The sequence below is a fragment of the Lotus japonicus genome, chromosome 3 (genome assembly GCF_012489685.1).
Source record: "Lotus japonicus ecotype B-129 chromosome 3, LjGifu_v1.2".
Classification (NCBI taxonomy): domain Eukaryota; kingdom Viridiplantae; phylum Streptophyta; class Magnoliopsida; order Fabales; family Fabaceae; genus Lotus; species Lotus japonicus.
In genome coordinates, this window is record NC_080043.1 from 69578114 (window position 1) to 69597013 (window position 18900).

An 18900-nucleotide genomic window follows, 5' to 3' on the forward strand; every position below is an offset into this window, starting at 1 on the left:
AAGCAAAACTTAACTAGCCTCTTATATATTATTTTAATAGTGGCAAATAAAACAAACATGAGCTCATCTAGCTAAGGATACTATATGCTGGTTCTTTATTTTGAAACTTGCCTGTGGTGTGGCATATTCATTGGTTTGAAGGCGATACTCATGCATGATGCAATCAGATTTTTGTCCATTGGGTGCTCGGCCTTCATAAAAGACTAATGTTTTCCTCATCCCAACCAGGTCATGCAGCTTAGAATAGATTGCTTTGTCTCTTCCAGTAGCTTTCCAAAATCCTGCTGCTGTTGCTCTATTTGTACGAGTTCCTGTTGGATACTTCTTATCTTTATGGCTGAAGAAGTACCATTCATTTTGTTCTTCACTTCCCAATCTGCAAAGCTCTTCAATTTTATAGAGGAAATTATAAGATATGCATAAACTAACCAAATATTTTTTGCAATTAAATTTAAATTTATGAGCAGTATATACAACCTTGAAGATCCCAGGGCTCAATAGAGGTCAACATCTTTGATGACATCGAGGTCGATCCTCCTTGAAGTAACTTTTTTCCTGAGGTAATAATCAACAAGTTCTTCAACCGTGGGATGGAACCTTAACCCAGGAGGAACATGAGAAAAATCATTCATATTCTCCCTCACTTTAATTTCTGAGCCTGCATGTATAGAGAAGTCATAAGATATATATTTGCCCCCATTGTGTGTACTTACTTAGTTACTTTGTAGCCCAAATTAAAATTACTTTTAATAGCAAATATCTATGACCATGCACTTGGCTTTCAATCAACATTTTGATCAGCAAGTTAATGATATATACTAGCTAGGAAATTGATATTATACATATGCATGTAAAATTCAACAGTATTAGTCAATGTGATCAATATTTCGCTTTTCTATTATACATTACGTTCATAACTTTCTCTCTTTTCTCTTTTTTCTACTCTGAATGTATATGTTGGATGTCTGCACTATGCTACAAATTATTTTCCTTAATTATAACATTAGGAATGACATCATCTTGCAAAGATTGGATCTATTCCAAACCTTTAAACACCCAATCAAATGAGCTATTCTTAATTCAACACTGATGAATGGCTCGAAAACTTCTAGGAATTCAACGAATTAGTGACTCAATCATTTTAACAACCACAAGATTCTCACCTAGTGCTATAACTAAAATATATTAACCAACCAGAGCAAGGGAAGGCACTGAGACGAATTCGTCTCATGCCATGAAGCATATTCCTTCTCAATTTCAGAGATCAATTTCTCTTGTCTTGTTGGGCCAGACGCGTGTAAAAGGAGAAGGAAGAAGATGAAGAATTTCTAAGTTTTGCTTATGAAGAAGAGAGTACTTTCTAGGCTGGGATGAACTTCTGAGTTTTAAAAGTAGAATGACTAAATTTGATGAAATAAAATTTTAAATGATCAAAACATATGTAAATAATCCATGTGCCAGTCTATGTGGACCGGTGACTAAATAAGAAAATTGACACTTAAGTTTTGTGGCGTCATAAAAACTATTTTAAATCAAATAAAATTTTACAAGAACTAAAATGAGAATTTTTTGTTTAAAAAAAAAAAGAGAATTTTTATTTTTTTTAGGGACCATTTTAGATTCAGTATATAAGTCAAAGACCATAAACATATTTAACATTTTTTCTATATTTCTCTCTGTTCTTTTCATACGCACGAGCTCCAGTACTCAAGGCAATTTCCTGAATCATGATCACACAGTGTGCATATATAATTTTCCATGAAGAATCACTGAAGTTGTTTGTTCAATTAGGATCTGATTTTATTAGTATGTAAAAACAAGGAAAATTCTTACAAAGTCTTAATGTGGAGAATAATTGCTCATAAGGTTCTTCATAAATATAAGGACAGAAGCAACTAAAAAATAATCTCCTTGAAGAGGTGAAGATTACTAAGTGTGTGTTTGGAAAACCCATCCAGGATCCACGTTTAACCCCGATCCACTTTTGGATTTCTGGATCCACGTTTGACCTCTCCAAATTTGAAACCAAACACAAACTAAATCACTGCAAACTTAACCCTAAAAAATGTAACAGTCATTTTCTTACATTTGGATTGCATGGCAAATTAAATGATGCTAATAGAGATGATCTTGGTGGTGGAAGTGCATTAGGAACTGTCCCCGTAGTATGAATTATACCTAGAAGGCCTTGAACTCCCTCATACTTTAGTCCCTGGATAAAAGCAGAACAAAACATTAGTCAAGAACTATCTGAATTTCTAGAACAATTTGTGCATTAGTTCAGATGCAGTCAGATGAAACCTGACATGTGAGAGTAAAGAAACAATAGTAAAGAAACAAGATATTAATCCATAATTACTAAGCTAACCATTGTCTTTTCTGAATATGAAATACAAATTATGATCATTGGGAATGGGAAGTAACAAAAATTACCAAATCAAAGACAAAATCACACAAATAACCAATCATTTAGGATCGTTTGTCGGTGATTTTAAAACCCAACAAGAAAACAGTTACTATGGTTTCAGTGTTTCACAAGAAAGTGAACCCACAGAAAATAAGCTAGCCAGAGATATGTAAAGTTGAAGGGCAGGTTTTGAAAAAATGATTGCAAAAACACCATTTTCACGTTCCTTCTCTCCTGTAAAAAACCTCCGATAGACCTTTACACCTGTAATTGATAAATGTCATATTTAGCTATAATTGTTGTAAATTAGAGAGTAATTTACTAATTTGTGTGGAAAGAAGAGTTATAGGAACATAAATCTATGGGAATTAGATAGAAGTTTGGTAATTTGAATTAGCTGTTATTGTGGAATGCTTTGTGATAGTTTGTGATGATTCTTTTTTTTTAAGATTAGGATTAAACATTCATTTTCTCTCAACCATAGCGGTTTCGTTTGCCAACTTTAATTTGGCTCACAACAACCAGAATTAGCTTGTTTTAGTTCACACTTCACAGTCCATGTTGCCGCATACGAGAGGAGTATGGCTACTAGCAGAGCTTAGATTCAGTATAAATAGTTGAAGTAAACCAGATGTGATCATTTTGATTCTTCATTTTGAATAGATAAACTCTCGAACTGGTTGTTTGTCTAGTTATACATGCTGAATCTATGTCTTACTCTATATTTATTGCCTTCTTCAACACTTTCAACTCCTGGAAGAACTTTTTCAAGGCTTTCTGCCTCCAACATGTCAAAGAATGAAGCGTACCTCCTTACTCCCTACAAAATGATATAGTTTAGAGAGTGTAGCAAAGCCATAATAACCCGAATCACCAATTATTAATGAAATAAAGCATTACCTGAACTTCAAACACCAGAGACTTATTGAAGAGAATCAGATTTCCTACTTCAATCCTGGAAAGCAAATTAGAGTGAAAACAAAAAGAGCAAGACAAGATAAATGAATGAGAGAAGTAAATGACCAAAATATGGCTGGTTAAGGTCCCACGTTCACTAGAAATATATTCAAATAAGTCCTTATAAAGAGTAGAGCAACCATAACCACTAAGCTAGTTTTTGGGGTAGAGTTAGGCCTAAGTCCTAACTGAGTTTTGATATGGTATCAAAATCTATCCTAGATCCGTTTATTGTAGACCACTTATATATGGGCCACCCGCAAATGTTCATTCCTGAAAATTCTACGCTCTAGATCTCCAGCTCTGTGCGTGAGGGGTGAGATAAGATTAACATTGACTTACGATAAATAAGTCCTTATAAAGGGTAGAGGCCCAACTCTAAGCTAGATTTTGGGGTAAAGTTAGACCTAACTCGAATTCTAATATAGAATCAATAGCCAACTATTAAGAGAAAAAAATCCAAGTAACGTCCATATAGAGCTGCTGAGCTGGTAAGATGGCTCAGGTGACCGACAAAATAGTTTGTAGGATGCAACTATGCATTGATGGCTTCTGTTATACAGCTTATTTTGATGAAATTCTTCATATCACATAATTTGGCTCCTTAGAGAAGGGACAAAGGTATTTTATTTTTGGGTTATAATGGAAGGGCAAGCATCAAACCTCTCGCATCATCAGAACCTAGTCCATGAGACTTCAGCCCATGCCTATTGAGCTACAAGCCCCTTGGAATTTTGTTCTTGACGTGGAAGGTCTCAAACTTTTAACAAATAAGGCAATTGTTTGTTCAGTTGGCTCTGAGTTTTCCTCCAATCGATTACTAAAGTTACTTTTATATTTCTTTTAATTGAAGAGGACTCAGAATTGGAAATATGCATATCACAAACAACACTGAATTTGGTGGTCTACCATTAACTACATATGAATAACAAATGTTGAAAGGGTTATCTTAAAACTAAAATAAGTATGGTACCTTATTATAATGATCAAGAAAATTAAGATAAGATAACAGGTATCTATATCTAGCCATGTATTTGAAACAATAACTAAAAAAATATTGAAACCTGTTGTGTTTACCACGGGCACACCTCCCTTCAATTGTTTTCAGGCCATCTGCAGGCAATAACATCATAAGACATAGGATAGTAGAATTGAATTTGATTAGGAATGAGAATGCCCTGTACAAAGACAACAACAATGGTACTTGCATGCAGTTTTTTTTTATTCTCTTCTATATAGTGTTTGGTAGGAGGGGAATAAAGGGAGCCAAAATATCACATCATTCTATTCCGAGTATTTAAATAAATCCCTTGAATGGTACCGCAGTCTGCCTTTAATTGGTCTGAATAGAAATGGAATAAGAATCTATTTCTTTGCTTTTTGCCAATAAACTCGAAGTACCATGGTCTGATTTCAAACTGCGTTAATTTGGATGTGTCTTTGTGAATATTAAATAGGTAGAACCTTATCAAAATTCATCAATATTTGTGTAAATTTAATGTGAGAAATTCAATTTCCCCTAATTTCATTTCTTGTGATTGGTTGTGACACTAACAGTGAGGTGTATTATGCCTAAGCTTGATGCAGATAATGTGCCAGAACCAATGACACAACCAGATAATACTATTAGAGTAGATCCTTTAGATAATTTCAGAAAATACAGAGGAGGATTTAACATCACCAACAAGCAATATTGGAGTGTAAATCTCTCTTCCTCTGTTTCTCAATCTGAAAGTTCTCGTTCGGATACTTGTTAGAAAGTATAAAAACGAGAAAATAATATATTTTGATGCACAACAAAACGTGTCCCGGCATCTTTTATTTTATCATTTTCATATTTTCTAACGAGTATCCAAACGAGCTCTAACTTCCTAACATCAATAATGTTAACATGTGTTAAATGTTTTGCAGTCCTTGATCTTCACTGGAGTATATGGATATGCAATTGGGGTACTCTTCATTTTGTGTGGAAGAACATATGCAAGTTTTTTGGTAATAACCAAATTTTATCACAAAGATGATGGGGGAAGAAGGATGAAGAAGGTCTTTCCTTGTAAGTTGTAATTACAAGAGTTGTGATCTTTCACTAATTCTTTTGGCTATATTGCTCATGATATTAGCTATGTAAGATTGTAAGTTACTCATCCTTCCCTATAGCCTAAGCAACAATGAGATCATGGATAGAAGCAATGTTTTTTTTTTTTGCTGAAGTGGTTTCTCATGATTTTTTGACAATTCTATTCGAGCCGAAAATATCCATAGTTTGGCACCGCTAACTCTCTCGAAGGGAGGTTTTCATATACAATAATTGAATGTGCAATTTGCTTAAAAGGATTTGAGCACATACCATTTGAACCAACTACCTGTTATGCATGCAACTTTAGTTTTGAAAGTAAAAATTATAACAAGATATGCATTTTCTTGGTTATTCATTGGAGATTATTTAAATATTTGCACATACAAGCTCCATAGCTTTCCACAAGTGACACATGCATGGTTTTTGTTTTTATAGAGTTGCAACTGGGCTAGTTCTTGCAGGGAGTGCAAGGTTTCATTCTGAAGCCAGAACTTCAGTTAATATTATAATCAAGACAGCAAATGTTGCATCAGAAACAATACACAACACAGCAGGAGCATTAAAAGACATGGAAATTAACTTGACGGGAGCCAATGACAATGCTGAAGCTTCTGTGAATCTTGACTCTACAACTAAAAGACTTGATGATGCATCAGCAAATATTGAAAAGCAAGCTAAGAAGAATAGGCGCCTCATTAACAAGGGCTTGAAAATAGTGTAAGACTCTTCAGTCTTTATCACAAACCAATTATTCGAAAAGTTTAAGCTATTCGGTATGGACAAATGAATGGTTTTGCGTTATACTTCTGACACGGCTCCTCACGCAAGAGCCCATTTTGCTTCAAGCTTGGTCAACATACAGGCACAATGCATTGTGCTGAAATTAAACTTTTTATATTTTAATAATTGAGTGACAAGAGTCGAGCTCTAGATCACTTGGTCATGAAGGCTCTGATGCCATGTCATGAAAGATGAAATAATTGTCCTAAAATTTTAAGCTATTGGATGATGACACATGAATGATTTTCATTTCAGGTTTGTAGCCACCACCTTGATTATAAGCTTGAACTTGATTGCTGTAACAGCTTTATCAGGTAATTTCAATTAGTCTATTATGTATGCACAGCATCAATGACTATATCACTAGACTAGTGATATTTTCATACATGTTTAATTCCATCCTATTTCAGTTTTACTCCTCATTGAAGGAATTGTTTTACACATGATTCATAACATGTTTGGAATTTTCTGTGAGCAGTTTCTGGAGTTCTGAGATTACGACGAGCATTGTACATGTAAGCAAGCTAAAATTTATGTTTATATGGATCATGTGTGTCACAAATCTTAAAATTTGTGTAATTATTTTGGATCTTCTTTTTCACTGGCTTGTTGTACTTTGCTGGTTGACAACTGTGATATGCTGGCTATTTTTTGGAGTCTATTTCTTCTTAGAAAAGTATATAAAAAGTCCTTTCTGATTTACATAACCACAGATTCTCAAGAGTTTGCAACTTTCTCCTGCAATATGCTTTATGATTTCAGCTTCATAATTGAAGTGTCCTTCTATATTGTAGATTTTCTAATGATGCATGCACAGCTCTTGACAACTTTCAAGAAAATCCCTATAACAACAGCCTAAGCTCCATCCTCCCTTGCGATGAATTGCTCTCTGCAAAACCAGTTCTATCTGATGTTAGTGCTGGGATCTATGACCTTGTTAATAAGGTAATAAAACCAGTTTCACTAAAATGGGGATAACCCCTAAAAGCGTGTTTGGATCAGCTTGTATTTCTTTAAATTCAATTGATTTTGACTTTAGAATCAATTCCAGAAGAATTTGAACTAAAAGAGCTACTCCCATCAATAGCTATTTAATTAAGTATCTATTTGTTCTTTAATAATAAGTCTCAAATGAGACTATTAAAATCTTATAAATATGTGATGTAGGACTCATATTTTGGTTTTGGGCTTTGTTCAGGTAAATGCAAACATATCAGCCCTGCAGGAAACAACATATCCAAATCTTGTTCAAGTTTGCAATCCTTTCTCAGAAACACCAAATTATTTCTACCAGCCAGAGAATTTCCCAGCTAATACTATAAGAATAGGAGATATCCCAAAGGTATGTCAGAGTCAGGAAATTAGGTGTTGATGAATAACGTGTTTGGATGAGTGTCGTCACAACTGCTTTGGGTAAAAGTGAGTTCAAAGCGAAGAGATTTATGTTTAAATATATTTATGAAAAATATGGTTTTTTAATGTTGTGAAATCCAGTTGTAAAATCTCACAATTAGTTATGTTCAACAGCTCAGCGCAGAAACTAGTATCTCTAGCTTCTAGCAGAATTGATTTTAGGACTGAACTCAATTCCCTAAAACCACTTCCAAACATCTATATTGTTATTGAATCTGATAAAATATTTCTTGTGTCTTATTCATTGATAAACTTGTACAATATATATAGATGTTAAAAGATATCAAAACTATATCTATCTAAATCTAAAAGATATAATCTAAAAGATACTAATCTATAATAGAAACTTATATTTGAACCATATCTCTATTTCTAAACTAAATCTTAATAATAATATTCAACACTCCCCCTCAAGCTGGAGCATAAATATCTAATGCATCCAGCTTGTTACATATGTATTGTATCCTAGGACCTCGTAAAGACTTAGTTAACATATCTGCAAGTTGATCCCTAGATTGAACATAGGAAGTCTTGATGACACCTGAGAGGATCTTCTCTCTGATAAAATGGCAGTCAACCTCTATATGTTTGGTCCTCTCATGAAAAATTGGATTCGAGGAAAGATACAAAGCTGATTGGTTATCACAAGCAAGCTCCATAGGACCTAACTTACAAAACTTTAACTCCTGAAGCAAGTGCTTTAACCAGAGCAATTCGCACGTAGCGTTAGCCATAGCACGATACTCTGCTTCTGTACTAGACCTTGCTACTACTGTTTGTTTCTTGCTTTTCCAGGAAATTAGATTTCCTCCAATAAGAACACAATAACCTGTAGTGGATCTTCTATCACTAACATCCCCTGCCCAGTCTGCATCAGCATATGCAAGGACATCAGTATGACCCTTGTCTGTATAGACAAGCCCCTTTCCAGGTGATCCTTTAATGTATTTTAGGATCCGAATGACTGCATTCCAATGACTATCACATGGTGAATTAAGAAACTGACTCACAACGCTAACTGGGAAGGCAATGTCAGGTCTAGTCATTGTAAGATAATTCAACTTCCCAACTAACCTTCTATATCTCCCTGGATCAGGATATGGCTCCCCCTGATTAGGAAGAAGCTTCACATTGGGGTCCATAGGTGTGTCAACAGGTTTACAATCAAGCATTCCAGTTTCCTCTAGAATATCAAGAACATATTTCCTTTGAGAAATAGCAATACCTACCTTTGATTGTGCCACCTCAATCCCAAGAAAGTATCGTAACTGACCAAGATCTTTAGTTTGAAAGTTCTTGAACAAGTGTTGTTTCAGCTCCTCAATACCCTTTTGATCATCACCTGTAATGACAATATCGTCCACATACACCACAAGATAAATTGATTGATTGGATGATGAGCGTTTAAGAAACACAGAATGATCGGCTTCACAACGAATCATGCCAAACTCTTGAATGACTTTGCTAAACTTCCCAAACCAAGCTCGAGGTGACTGCTTCAAACCATATAGATATTTCTTCAACCGGCAAACCTTACCTAACTCCCCCTGAGCAACAAACCCAGGTGGTTGCTCCATATAAATCTCCTCCTCCAAATCACCATGTAAGAAAGCATTTTTAATATCAAGTTGATACAACGGCCAATGGCGAATGGCAGCAATTGCTATAAATAAACGAACAGATGCCATCTTAGCAACGGGAGAGAAAGTATCACCATAATCCAGACCATAGATCTGAGTGTACCCTTTAGCAACAAGTCGGGCCTTTAAGCGGTCCACTTGTCCATCAGGGCCAACCTTAATGGTAAAGACCCATCGACATCCAACTGTAGATTTACCATGAGGAAGTGGAAGAAGTGTCCACGTATGATTGGCCTCCAAGGCAGTCATCTCATCAATCATAGCTTGTCTCCATCCAGGATGAGAAAGTGCTTCTTGAACAGTTTTAGGTACAGTAACAGAAGACAAGGCAGACACAAAGGAACAATAGGAAGGTGATATTCTGTGATAACTGAGAAAGTTATAAATAGGATGAGGATTAAGGGTGGAACGATTACCTTTACGAAGAGCAATAGGTTGATCATCAAGAGAATCAGGGAGGACCGCAACAGGAGGAGATGTTGGAGTTGGAGCTGAATCACAAGTCTCAACTGTAGAAGAAGGCCCTGATGTGTTTGATCGTCGTCGCTCATAAGTAATACCAAAACGTCGTGAGTCAATGAGTGGCACAGGCAATACCGGGGAATGAATAACAGGGTCAATAAAGTCCGGCGAAGCCACGTCGGATGCTGAGTCAAAGAATGGTTTATCCTCAAAGAATGTAACATCCGCACTCACATAGAAGCGGTGTGTAGTGGGTGAGTAACACCGGTATCCCTTCTGACAGCGAGAGTACCCAAGAAATATACATTTAATAGCTCGTGCAGTCATCTTGTCACATCCAGGGGAAAGATTATGAACAAAGCAGGTAGAGCCAAACACCCGGGGAGGAACAGCATAAAGAGTGGCTTGAGGATGCAAAATACTGTGAGGGGCCTTATTACCAAGAACAACAGATGGCATGCGATTGATTAAATAACATGTTGTAAGAATAGCATCACTCCAAAACTTCAATGGTACTTTAGCAGTTATTAATAAAGTTCGAGCTGTGTCTACCAAATGACGATGCTTACGTTCAGCCACACCATTTTGTTGTGGTGTATGAGGGCAACTGGACTGATGAATGATGCCATGAGATGCCATGAATGAAGTAAACTGCGCAGAAAAATATTCTTTTGCATTATCGCTGCGTAAAGCTCGAAGAGTCTTGCCAAATTAATTCTTAATCTCAAAACAAAAGGTCTTAAAAACTTCAAATAACTCAGAACGATCTTTCATTAAAAATAACCAAGTACATCTTGAAAAGTCATCAATAAAGGTAACATAATACTTAAATCCTAAAACTGACGTAACACGACTTGGACCCCATACATCAGAATGAACGAGGTCAAACGGTGATACTGCAGGACGACTAATACTAGATGGAAAGGATGCCCTAACATGTTTTCCAAGTTGACATGACTCACACTCCAATGTCTTCAAATGAGAAAGTTTCGGAACCATTTGCTTCAACCTTTCAAGACTTGGGTGACCCAACCGACGATGTAAAAGATAAGGAGACTCAAAGACTGCGCATAGTGTTGATAGATGAGGCTGCATGTAATAGAGACCACGTGATTCATATCCAACTCCAATCGTCTTTCCTGTACTCCGGTCCTGTATAAGAAAAGAATCAGAAACAAAGGTTATCGAACAATTCAAACTACGAGTAAGTCGACTTATGGAAATTAAATTAAAAGGGGAACCGGGTACAAATAAGACTGAATCTAAGGACAAAGAGGAAAGGGGTGAAGCTTGACCAATGCCCATGACTTGTGCTTTAGATCCATCAGCAAGAGTAACACTATGAGGTGCTTTAGGAGGTGTCAAATTATTGAAAAGGGAAGGATTACCAGCCATATGATCAGAAGCACCGGAATCTAAAATCCACGATCCTGCAGATTGAGAGAAACAAAGGGTAGAATTACCAGCATGCGCTACGGTGGCTGAGGAAGAGGATTGTTGAGCTGCCTTAAGTTGAAGAAATTCCTTGTATTCACTAGGAGAAAGACGATGTTCCTCAGATTCGAGCTTTTGTTCAGTAGCATGTACCGAAGATTGAGCAACAGTGGCAGTTTTGTTAGGAAACCCAACTATGTGGTAGCAACGATCCTGAGTGTGGCCGTCCCTATCGCAATAGGAACAATGAAGATTGCCTCTTCCTCTACCACGACCTCCATCTCTACCTCCATCTCTGCCTCCACGACCTCGACCTCGACCCCGACCTCGACCAAAGGAGTTAGAGGCCAAAACAGATGACTCAGAAGCTGTGTGAGAATCAATCTCTGGTGGCGGAACCCTAATCAAACGACCAATAAGCTCGGCAACAGTAGGGATACCAGGATTTGTCAAAGTTTGATTCCGAAAAGATTCATAGTCTTTATGGAGGCCATGGAGAACAAGTACCATGAGCAGATTATCAATTTTCTTTTTCATTTCCTTTACATCATCCTTTTCCAACATCAGTTTGACTTCATCACAAAGAGATTGAGCCTTCTTCAGATAGGATGGCAGATCAGTATCTGTCATATGAAGAGATGATATACCTCGAGCTGTCTCATAAAGCCTCTGAACATCATTAGCATAAAAGGTTTCAGCTGTCTTCCAGATGTCGTAACAAGTTTTGTAAGTGCGAAAGTGAAGCATCAAACTCGGTTCAATCGACTGCCATAACAAGGATACAAGTTGAGCATCAACTTTCTTCCAATCGTCTCTTTTAGTAGCATCAATGTTAGAAACCTTGGAAGAAAGATGGTCAGATAATCCCTGACCAACAAACCAAATGTCAACAGCATCACGCCAACTCAAATAGTTCTTCCCATCAAGCTTTTCCGAGGTAATTTTAGGAGATCCGGAAAAAGCGTAAGACACCAAACTCTTCTTCTCTTCAGCCATGAGGAAAAGAGGAATAAAATACCAAAAAGACAAAGCACCAATAAACAAAATTGGGCAAACGATGAGAGACGTCAAAGAGGACGTCTAAACAGGGTCAAAACAGAGCACCTAAACCAAACCAAACCAAACAGGTGCAAAATAGAGCACCTAAAAGAAACCAAACCTGACTAACGATGAGAGACGGCACAAAGAACGTCCAAACAGGGTCAAAACAGAAGACCCACAAACCAAAAGTGGCCAAAACGGAAAGAAAAAGGCCGGCCGGTCACAACCGTGGCAGAACGGCGCCGGAAAACTGGCTGTAAGGCCGCGCGTGGATCCCACGCGCCGGTGAACCTGCGGAAGTGTGGCGGCGCGTGAAGGCGCGTGGAGGTCTGTTTGGCGGCGGTACTCCGGCAGATGGTGGATCGGCGGCCTCTGGCTTGATTCCGGGTGGCTGTGTCGTCACTTGACAAGCTTGAAAAATATGGGTCAGCAGCACTTGCGGCTGTAACCCAGAACCAGAAAAAAAAGAACGCTCAAGGGAAAACTAGGGCTCTAGATACCATATTGAATCTGATAAAATATTTCTTGTGTCTTATTCATTGATAAACTTGTACAATATATATAGATGTTAAAAGATATCAAAACTATATCTATCTAAATCTAAAAGATATAATCTAAAAGATACTAATCTATAATAGAAACTTATATTTGAACCATATCTCTATTTCTAAACTAAATCTTAATAATAATATTCAACAATTGTTATCCAAAATTGACTTTACTCTATCAGAATTGGAACCAAACATGCACGAATTCTATGTCTGCACAGAGTTATAAGACCAAGATATACTAACATTGTATTTTTTATGATCGTCCTCTCAAGGTATTGAAGGCTTTTACTTGTTTAGATGCCAATGATGGGACTTGTGACAATGGGAATTTGATAAGCAGCAGTGAATATGTGAGAGTTGAGGCTTACACAAGTTCAATTCAGGATCTGCTGAATGTGTATCCGAGCATGGAACACTTGTTAGAATGTCAGATTGTAAAAGATGCATTCTCTCAAGTCCTTTCCAAACACTGCAAGTCTATGAAGAAATATGCCAGGATGGTGTGGGTAGGAACGGTGTTCCTTGCAGTGATCATGGTAGTGTTGGTTGTGTTGTGGACTAGAAAGGCTCGCCGCGAGCACCGTTATCATCTTTCAGATAGTTCTGTGGAACCCTTGGAATCCAGACCATCTAAAGAGATTGAAATCAGTTGAGTGCGACGTGATAAGACTTTAATTTCAAATTACAAAAAGTGTTTCGTTCACTTTTTGTTTTGAAATGCAAGCCAATGTTCGTCTGCACTGATGACAAACGAATAACCAATCATACCGTAAACTAATCCTTAGTTAGTCAATCATATTCTTTTTAGTCCTCAAGATCTTAGGAAGCAGGTCTTGGAAGGCAAATGCGCAAGCAGCCTCTCCAATTCCAATTATGCAGTATAGGATGTGCACAATTGTACATATATACACAGGTCAAAGAATGGACCAAGGGGGTCAAGATTTTTCCTTTGATAGCATACTTTTAAGTTTTCACACAATTTTATTTAAAATTTTCACTTTTTAGTATTGAGTTAAAAGAAGGGGACCAACCCCAAAATGATCATACAGATGTACCAAAATCATCAAAGAATATGAATACTTCATATCATATTTTTGTAGAGAACAAAAGAATAGGCATAGATAGTAAGAGTAGGTTCACCTACCTCTCTTGAGTTCATTAATTAACTCGTCTTTTAAGGTTACCCAGAGCCCTTCTTCTTCTTCTTCTTCACAAAACCAAACACAACACACGCGTCTCCCTTCTGCTTGAAGAAACCAAACACAACACAAGCGTCTTCCTTCTGCTTGAAGATGATGAAGCCTCTCCATCCTTTCCTCTCCCTCTCCGTTCTATTTCTTCTTACGGTCGTCGCACCTGTCTCCGCCGCCGCCGGCAACGACCACACATGGTGCGTGGCCAAGCCTGACGCCGACAAGGCGAGGCTGCAGGCGACTCTGGACTACGCTTGTAGTGAGGGACGAGCTGATTGGCTCCCAATCCAGCCTGGGGGCACGTGTTACACTCCTAACACGGTGCTCGCCCATGCCAGCTTCGCGTTCAACTCCTACTATCAGAGGAGAAGTCGCGCCGAGTGTAGCTGTTACTTTGCTGGCTTGTCTTCTCTTGTCACCGAGGAGCCTAGTGAGTCTCTACTCTCTACTCTGAAATTTATTTATTTATTTTAATTGAATGCTAAGTAAGGTGTTAGAGATAGTTTAATTTGAGGGTTAGCTGAGCTGTTGAAGTTATGTTGAATAATAATTCAGTTCAAAAAATTAGACTTGTTAATTACCGTTAGTTAGTTAGTTATTGTTTGTTAATTATTGTTTGCTACCATACCACAAGAGTAATTTGCTTTTGTTTAGAGTCATAGACCCTTTTTTTTGCTGGTTTTAATGTATATGTTCCTCTGTTTCTCAACCTTTGCTCTGTTTCTTACTTTTTCTTTTTCCTTTTCTTTGAGTCTGCACTGGATCTGCACTCCTTTTCTCCATTCTTCACAAACTCAGCCCCATTTTCAACAGATTCTTCATTATTTCTTAATACTCTAATCCTGAGTCTGCACTGGATCTGCACTGGATCTGCACTTTAAATAAATCATTTTGGTTTTGTGAAGAAGAAGAAGGGCTCTGGGTAACATTAAAAGATGAGTTAATTAATGAACTCAAGAGAGGTAGGTGAACCTACTCCTATTATTTCATCAGTTAAATTGATATTGCCTTCTTCCTCCCTTATAGTTTCCAGAACCAGTGCAGATCCAGTGCAGATACAGTGCAGATCCAGTGCGGTCTCAGGATCAGGGGGTTAAGAAATAATGAAGAATCTGTTGAAAATGGGGCTGAGTTTGTGAAGAATGGAGAAAAGGAGTGCAGATCCAGTGCAGACTCAAAGAAAAGGAAAAAGAAATAGCAAGAAACAGAGCAAAGGTTGAGAAATAGAGGAACATATACAGTAAAACCAGCAAAAAAAGGGTCTATGACTCTAAACAAAAGCAAATTACTCTTGTGGTATGGTAGCAAACAGTAATTAACAAACAGTAACTAACTAACTAACGGTAATTAACAAGTCTAATTTTTTGAACTGAATTATTATTCAACATTAACTTCAACAGCTCAGCTAACCCTCAAATTAAACTATCTCTAACACCTTACTTAGCATTCAATTAAAATAAATAAATAAATTTCAGAGTAGAGAGTAGAGACTCACTAGGCTCCTCGGTGACAAGAGAAGACAAGCCAGCAAAGTAACAGCTACACTCGGCGCGACTTCTCCTCTGATAGTAGGAGTTGAACGCGAAGCTGGCATGGGCGAGCACCGTGTTAGGAGTGTAACACGTGCCCCCAGGCTGGATTGGGAGCCAATCAGCTCGTCCCTCACTACAAGCGTAGTCCAGAGCCGCCTGCAGCCTCGCCTTGTCGGCGTCAGGCTTGGCCACGCACCATGTGTGGTCGTTGCCGGCGGCGGCGGAGACAGGTGCGACGACCGTAAGAAGAAATAGAACGGAGAGGGAGAGGAAAGGATGGAGGGGCTTCATCATCTTCAAGCAGAAGGAAGACGCTTGTGTTGTGTTTGGTTTCTTCAAGCAGAAGGGAGACGCGTGTGTTGTGTTTGGTTTTGTGAAGAAGAAGAAGAAGAAGGGCTCTGGGTAACCTTAAAAGACGAGTTAATTAATGAACTCAAGAGAGGTAGGTGAACCTACTCTTACTATCTATGCCTATTCTTTTGTTCTCTACAAAAATATGATATGAAGTATTCATATTCTTTGATGATTTTGGTACATCTGTATGATCATTTTGGGGTTGGTCCCCTTCTTTTAACTCAATACTAAAAAGTGAAAATTTTAAATAAAATTGTGTGAAAACTTAAAAGTATGCTATCAAAGGAAAAATCTTGACCCCCTTGGTCCATTCTTTGACCTGTGTATATATGTACAATTGTGCACATCCTATACTGCATAATTGGAATTGGAGAGGCTGCTTGCGCATTTGCCTTCCAAGACCTGCTTCCTAAGATCTTGAGGACTAAAAAGAATATGATTGACTAACTAAGGATTAGTTTACGGTATGATTGGTTATTCGTTTGTCATCAGTGCAGACGAACATTGGCTTGCATTTCAAAACAAAAAGTGAACGAAACACTTTTTGTAATTTGAAATTAAAGTCTTATCACGTCGCACTCAACTGATTTCAATCTCTTTAGATGGTCTGGATTCCAAGGGTTCCACAGAACTATCTGAAAGATGATAACAGTGCTCGCGGCGAGCCTTTATAGTCCACAACACAACCAACACTACCATGATCACTGCAAGGAACACCGTTCCTACTCACACCATCCTGGCATATTTCTTCATAGACTTGTAGTGTTTGATAAGAATGAAGAACATATCAATCGTTTATCACCACTGCAAAGTTCACGCGTTAGATATGTTGTCCATATGAGGTCACAACCAAAAGACTCTCCATGATTAGGGTCAACCTAATTTATCTCCATCTCATCATCGCCAAATATTCGTATGTCCTAATGATTATCATGAATATGGCGGAGGTGAATAATAGATGTTCCTTCCAAATTGTGCTTGTGGCAGATTCTATCAAATACTTCCTCAAACTGAACTCATGTTCCACAGCTTGTAACCAACCAATGGAAAACATTCCCAACAGGGTCAAATAAAACCGCCATTTCACTTTGCAGAACATCAGCATGCGATTCTGTAAACTGCCTAAGTAGGTCTATGAAATTCTAACAAAAAATATCATCAACCGAATAAATTCATATTCGGGTTACTGAATAATGAAAATAATACAATTGTATTCTTGAAAGAAAAGCATACAGGGTTCGCATGTAGTAGCATGTAGATGGATTCTGCATCAATAGGAAGGGAGGCAAGGTGTGTTGGGTGGATGGTGCAAATGATGTGGATGATCCAAGAGTTTGATTGTGTGGTGCATGAGTTAAGTTAAACCACTCATATATAAGGAAAAATGAGAGTAAAAGCAAAGTACCATGGATAAGTGATAGTACAATGCATTTTATGTGGATAGAAGATTTTTTGGTTTTTAATGTTAACTTTAAGTTGTTGGAATGTAAGTTAGGTGACTGCCAATGTTAGAAGAAGAACCTAATGTCTAATCACCTTATACTCACAAGGCTGGACATGAAAAAGATATCTACCATTTATGAGAAAATATATACATTTACTGGCTTGGTAAGGGTTGTAGGAAATTGAAATATTCTACCGCAGAACTTGGGAATCAATTAGCTTTTTGAGTAACTTTCTTCTGAAAATTATATAATGGAAGATTGCAGAGTTATTTCTTTTCATGGACAAATATATCATGTAGTACATGTTGCTATCATGTATTTTACTCTTCTTGTTTCGTAAAGTTGGTGGCTAGTTGAGGTTAATATAGCTAAAGTTAAAAAATTGGGGAAAATGGCACACTTTAGAGAGTTCAGGCATAATGATGAAATTGTTGTTACTTGTGAAAGTCAAAAACGAATAGTCAGTATAATCATTAGGGAGTACGGGTGCATATTCTTCCTCGGCTTTTAATACTTATACAATCATTCAAGTGTGTGTGTGAGGGAGCTTACTCTTTTTTTTTTTAGGCTAAGTGCCTTCACAGTTATTACCATAAATTGTAGACAATTCTCTCCATTCTTTTCCAGTGCTCTTCGTTCTTTTTCTCTTTCCCATAGAAACAAAATACAACAATATTCTGGATGAGTAGGACCATGAAGCAAGTTCAAAGGAAGCTTTTGAAGATGAAACAAACATATTATAAAACATACATGATAGATTCTCGGCACAACACAAGTTCAACAAAATTAACAACACAAACATGAAGTTAAACACTCCATACACAACAAATTTAACTACTGACGTTAAATAACAGACATAGTCTAGAGATAGACAACACAAATTCAAAGACCAACCCTTCACAAATCCAAAGACCAATCCTTCAGCAGCTCCCAATTTAATGGCGGTTGATTACAACCATGTAGGTGTCCTCTTGTGGCATCTTAAAGAATACTAACTCATCCATGGCACGGAGACGTTGGGCCTTGGCGAACTTGTACCAACCAACCCCGAACACACATTGCCATGGCCTGCCCATGGTCCATTTTAGAGTCCATTCCTCTACAGACTCATAAGGCAATATGATATTGAGGGTTGATGGTTTGTGTTGGAGCTTGACATTCACATATCTTGCAGGGATGCTCTAGTAAAGGTAAACAAAATTATCAATAATGACAGAGATATATCTGTTTAAAGTATGTAAAATAGAATGAGGGATAGATATACTACCAAAACATGACCTCGATGGCCATCGGTTTAGTGAGCACGTTCAACGACGTAAACTCCCCATCTTATCCCTTAGAACATGATCACGGCTTGCCTCCTCCTCAAACTCGACATGGGTTCATCGACGAACCTATGATCATGGCGTATATTAATCTTTACCATTTTCCTTAGTGAATATGGGAAAAAAAATAATTTTAATTCGTTAGAGAATAATCAGAAAGAAATTATGCACTATAATCAATAGTTTCTTATATTATTACTAATATCTTACATTTAATATTTATTATTAGTTATCTGTGAAGTCTGGATAACTTTATAATTAAAGATGCACCCTACAAAGGCTCCGGGAG

General features: G+C 37.5%; 2 protein-coding genes across 2 annotated transcripts; both read right to left on the minus strand.

The window, feature by feature from the left end:
• Positions 1–22: 22 nt before the first annotated feature.
• LOC130742401 (NAC domain-containing protein 7-like) lies at positions 23–4366 on the minus strand. The gene is given in 6 exon segments (XM_057594502.1): positions 23–386; positions 478–497; positions 499–658; positions 2087–2212; positions 3126–3227; positions 3308–4366. Coding segments are annotated over 4 exon segments (516 nt in total). The 5' UTR covers positions 2100–2212; positions 3126–3227; positions 3308–4366; the 3' UTR covers positions 23–63.
• On the minus strand, positions 2517–4493 carry LOC130744606 (uncharacterized). The gene is made up of 4 exons (XM_057596778.1): positions 4453–4493; positions 3308–3362; positions 3140–3227; positions 2517–2671 (listed from the first exon to the last, which is right to left on the minus strand). Exons 1-4 carry the CDS (start codon positions 4491–4493, stop codon positions 2517–2519), a joined length of 339 nt encoding a protein of 112 aa, XP_057452761.1.
• Between the last annotated feature and the right edge of the window lie 14407 nt (positions 4494–18900).

Excerpts from the sequence above, each read along its gene's own strand:
- LOC130744606 (XM_057596778.1), bottom strand. The coding sequence starts at position 4,493 with ATGTTATTGCCTGCAGATGGCCTGAAAACAATTGAAGGGAG. Across the intron at positions 3,363-4,452 it reads CTGAAAACAATTGAAGGGAG|GATTGAAGTAGGAAATCTGA; the intron begins GTGTGCCCGTGG and ends TTTGCTTTCCAG. Across the intron at positions 2,672-3,139 it reads AGTTGAAAGTGTTGAAGAAG|GTGTAAAGGTCTATCGGAGG; the intron begins GCAATAAATATA and ends TATCAATTACAG.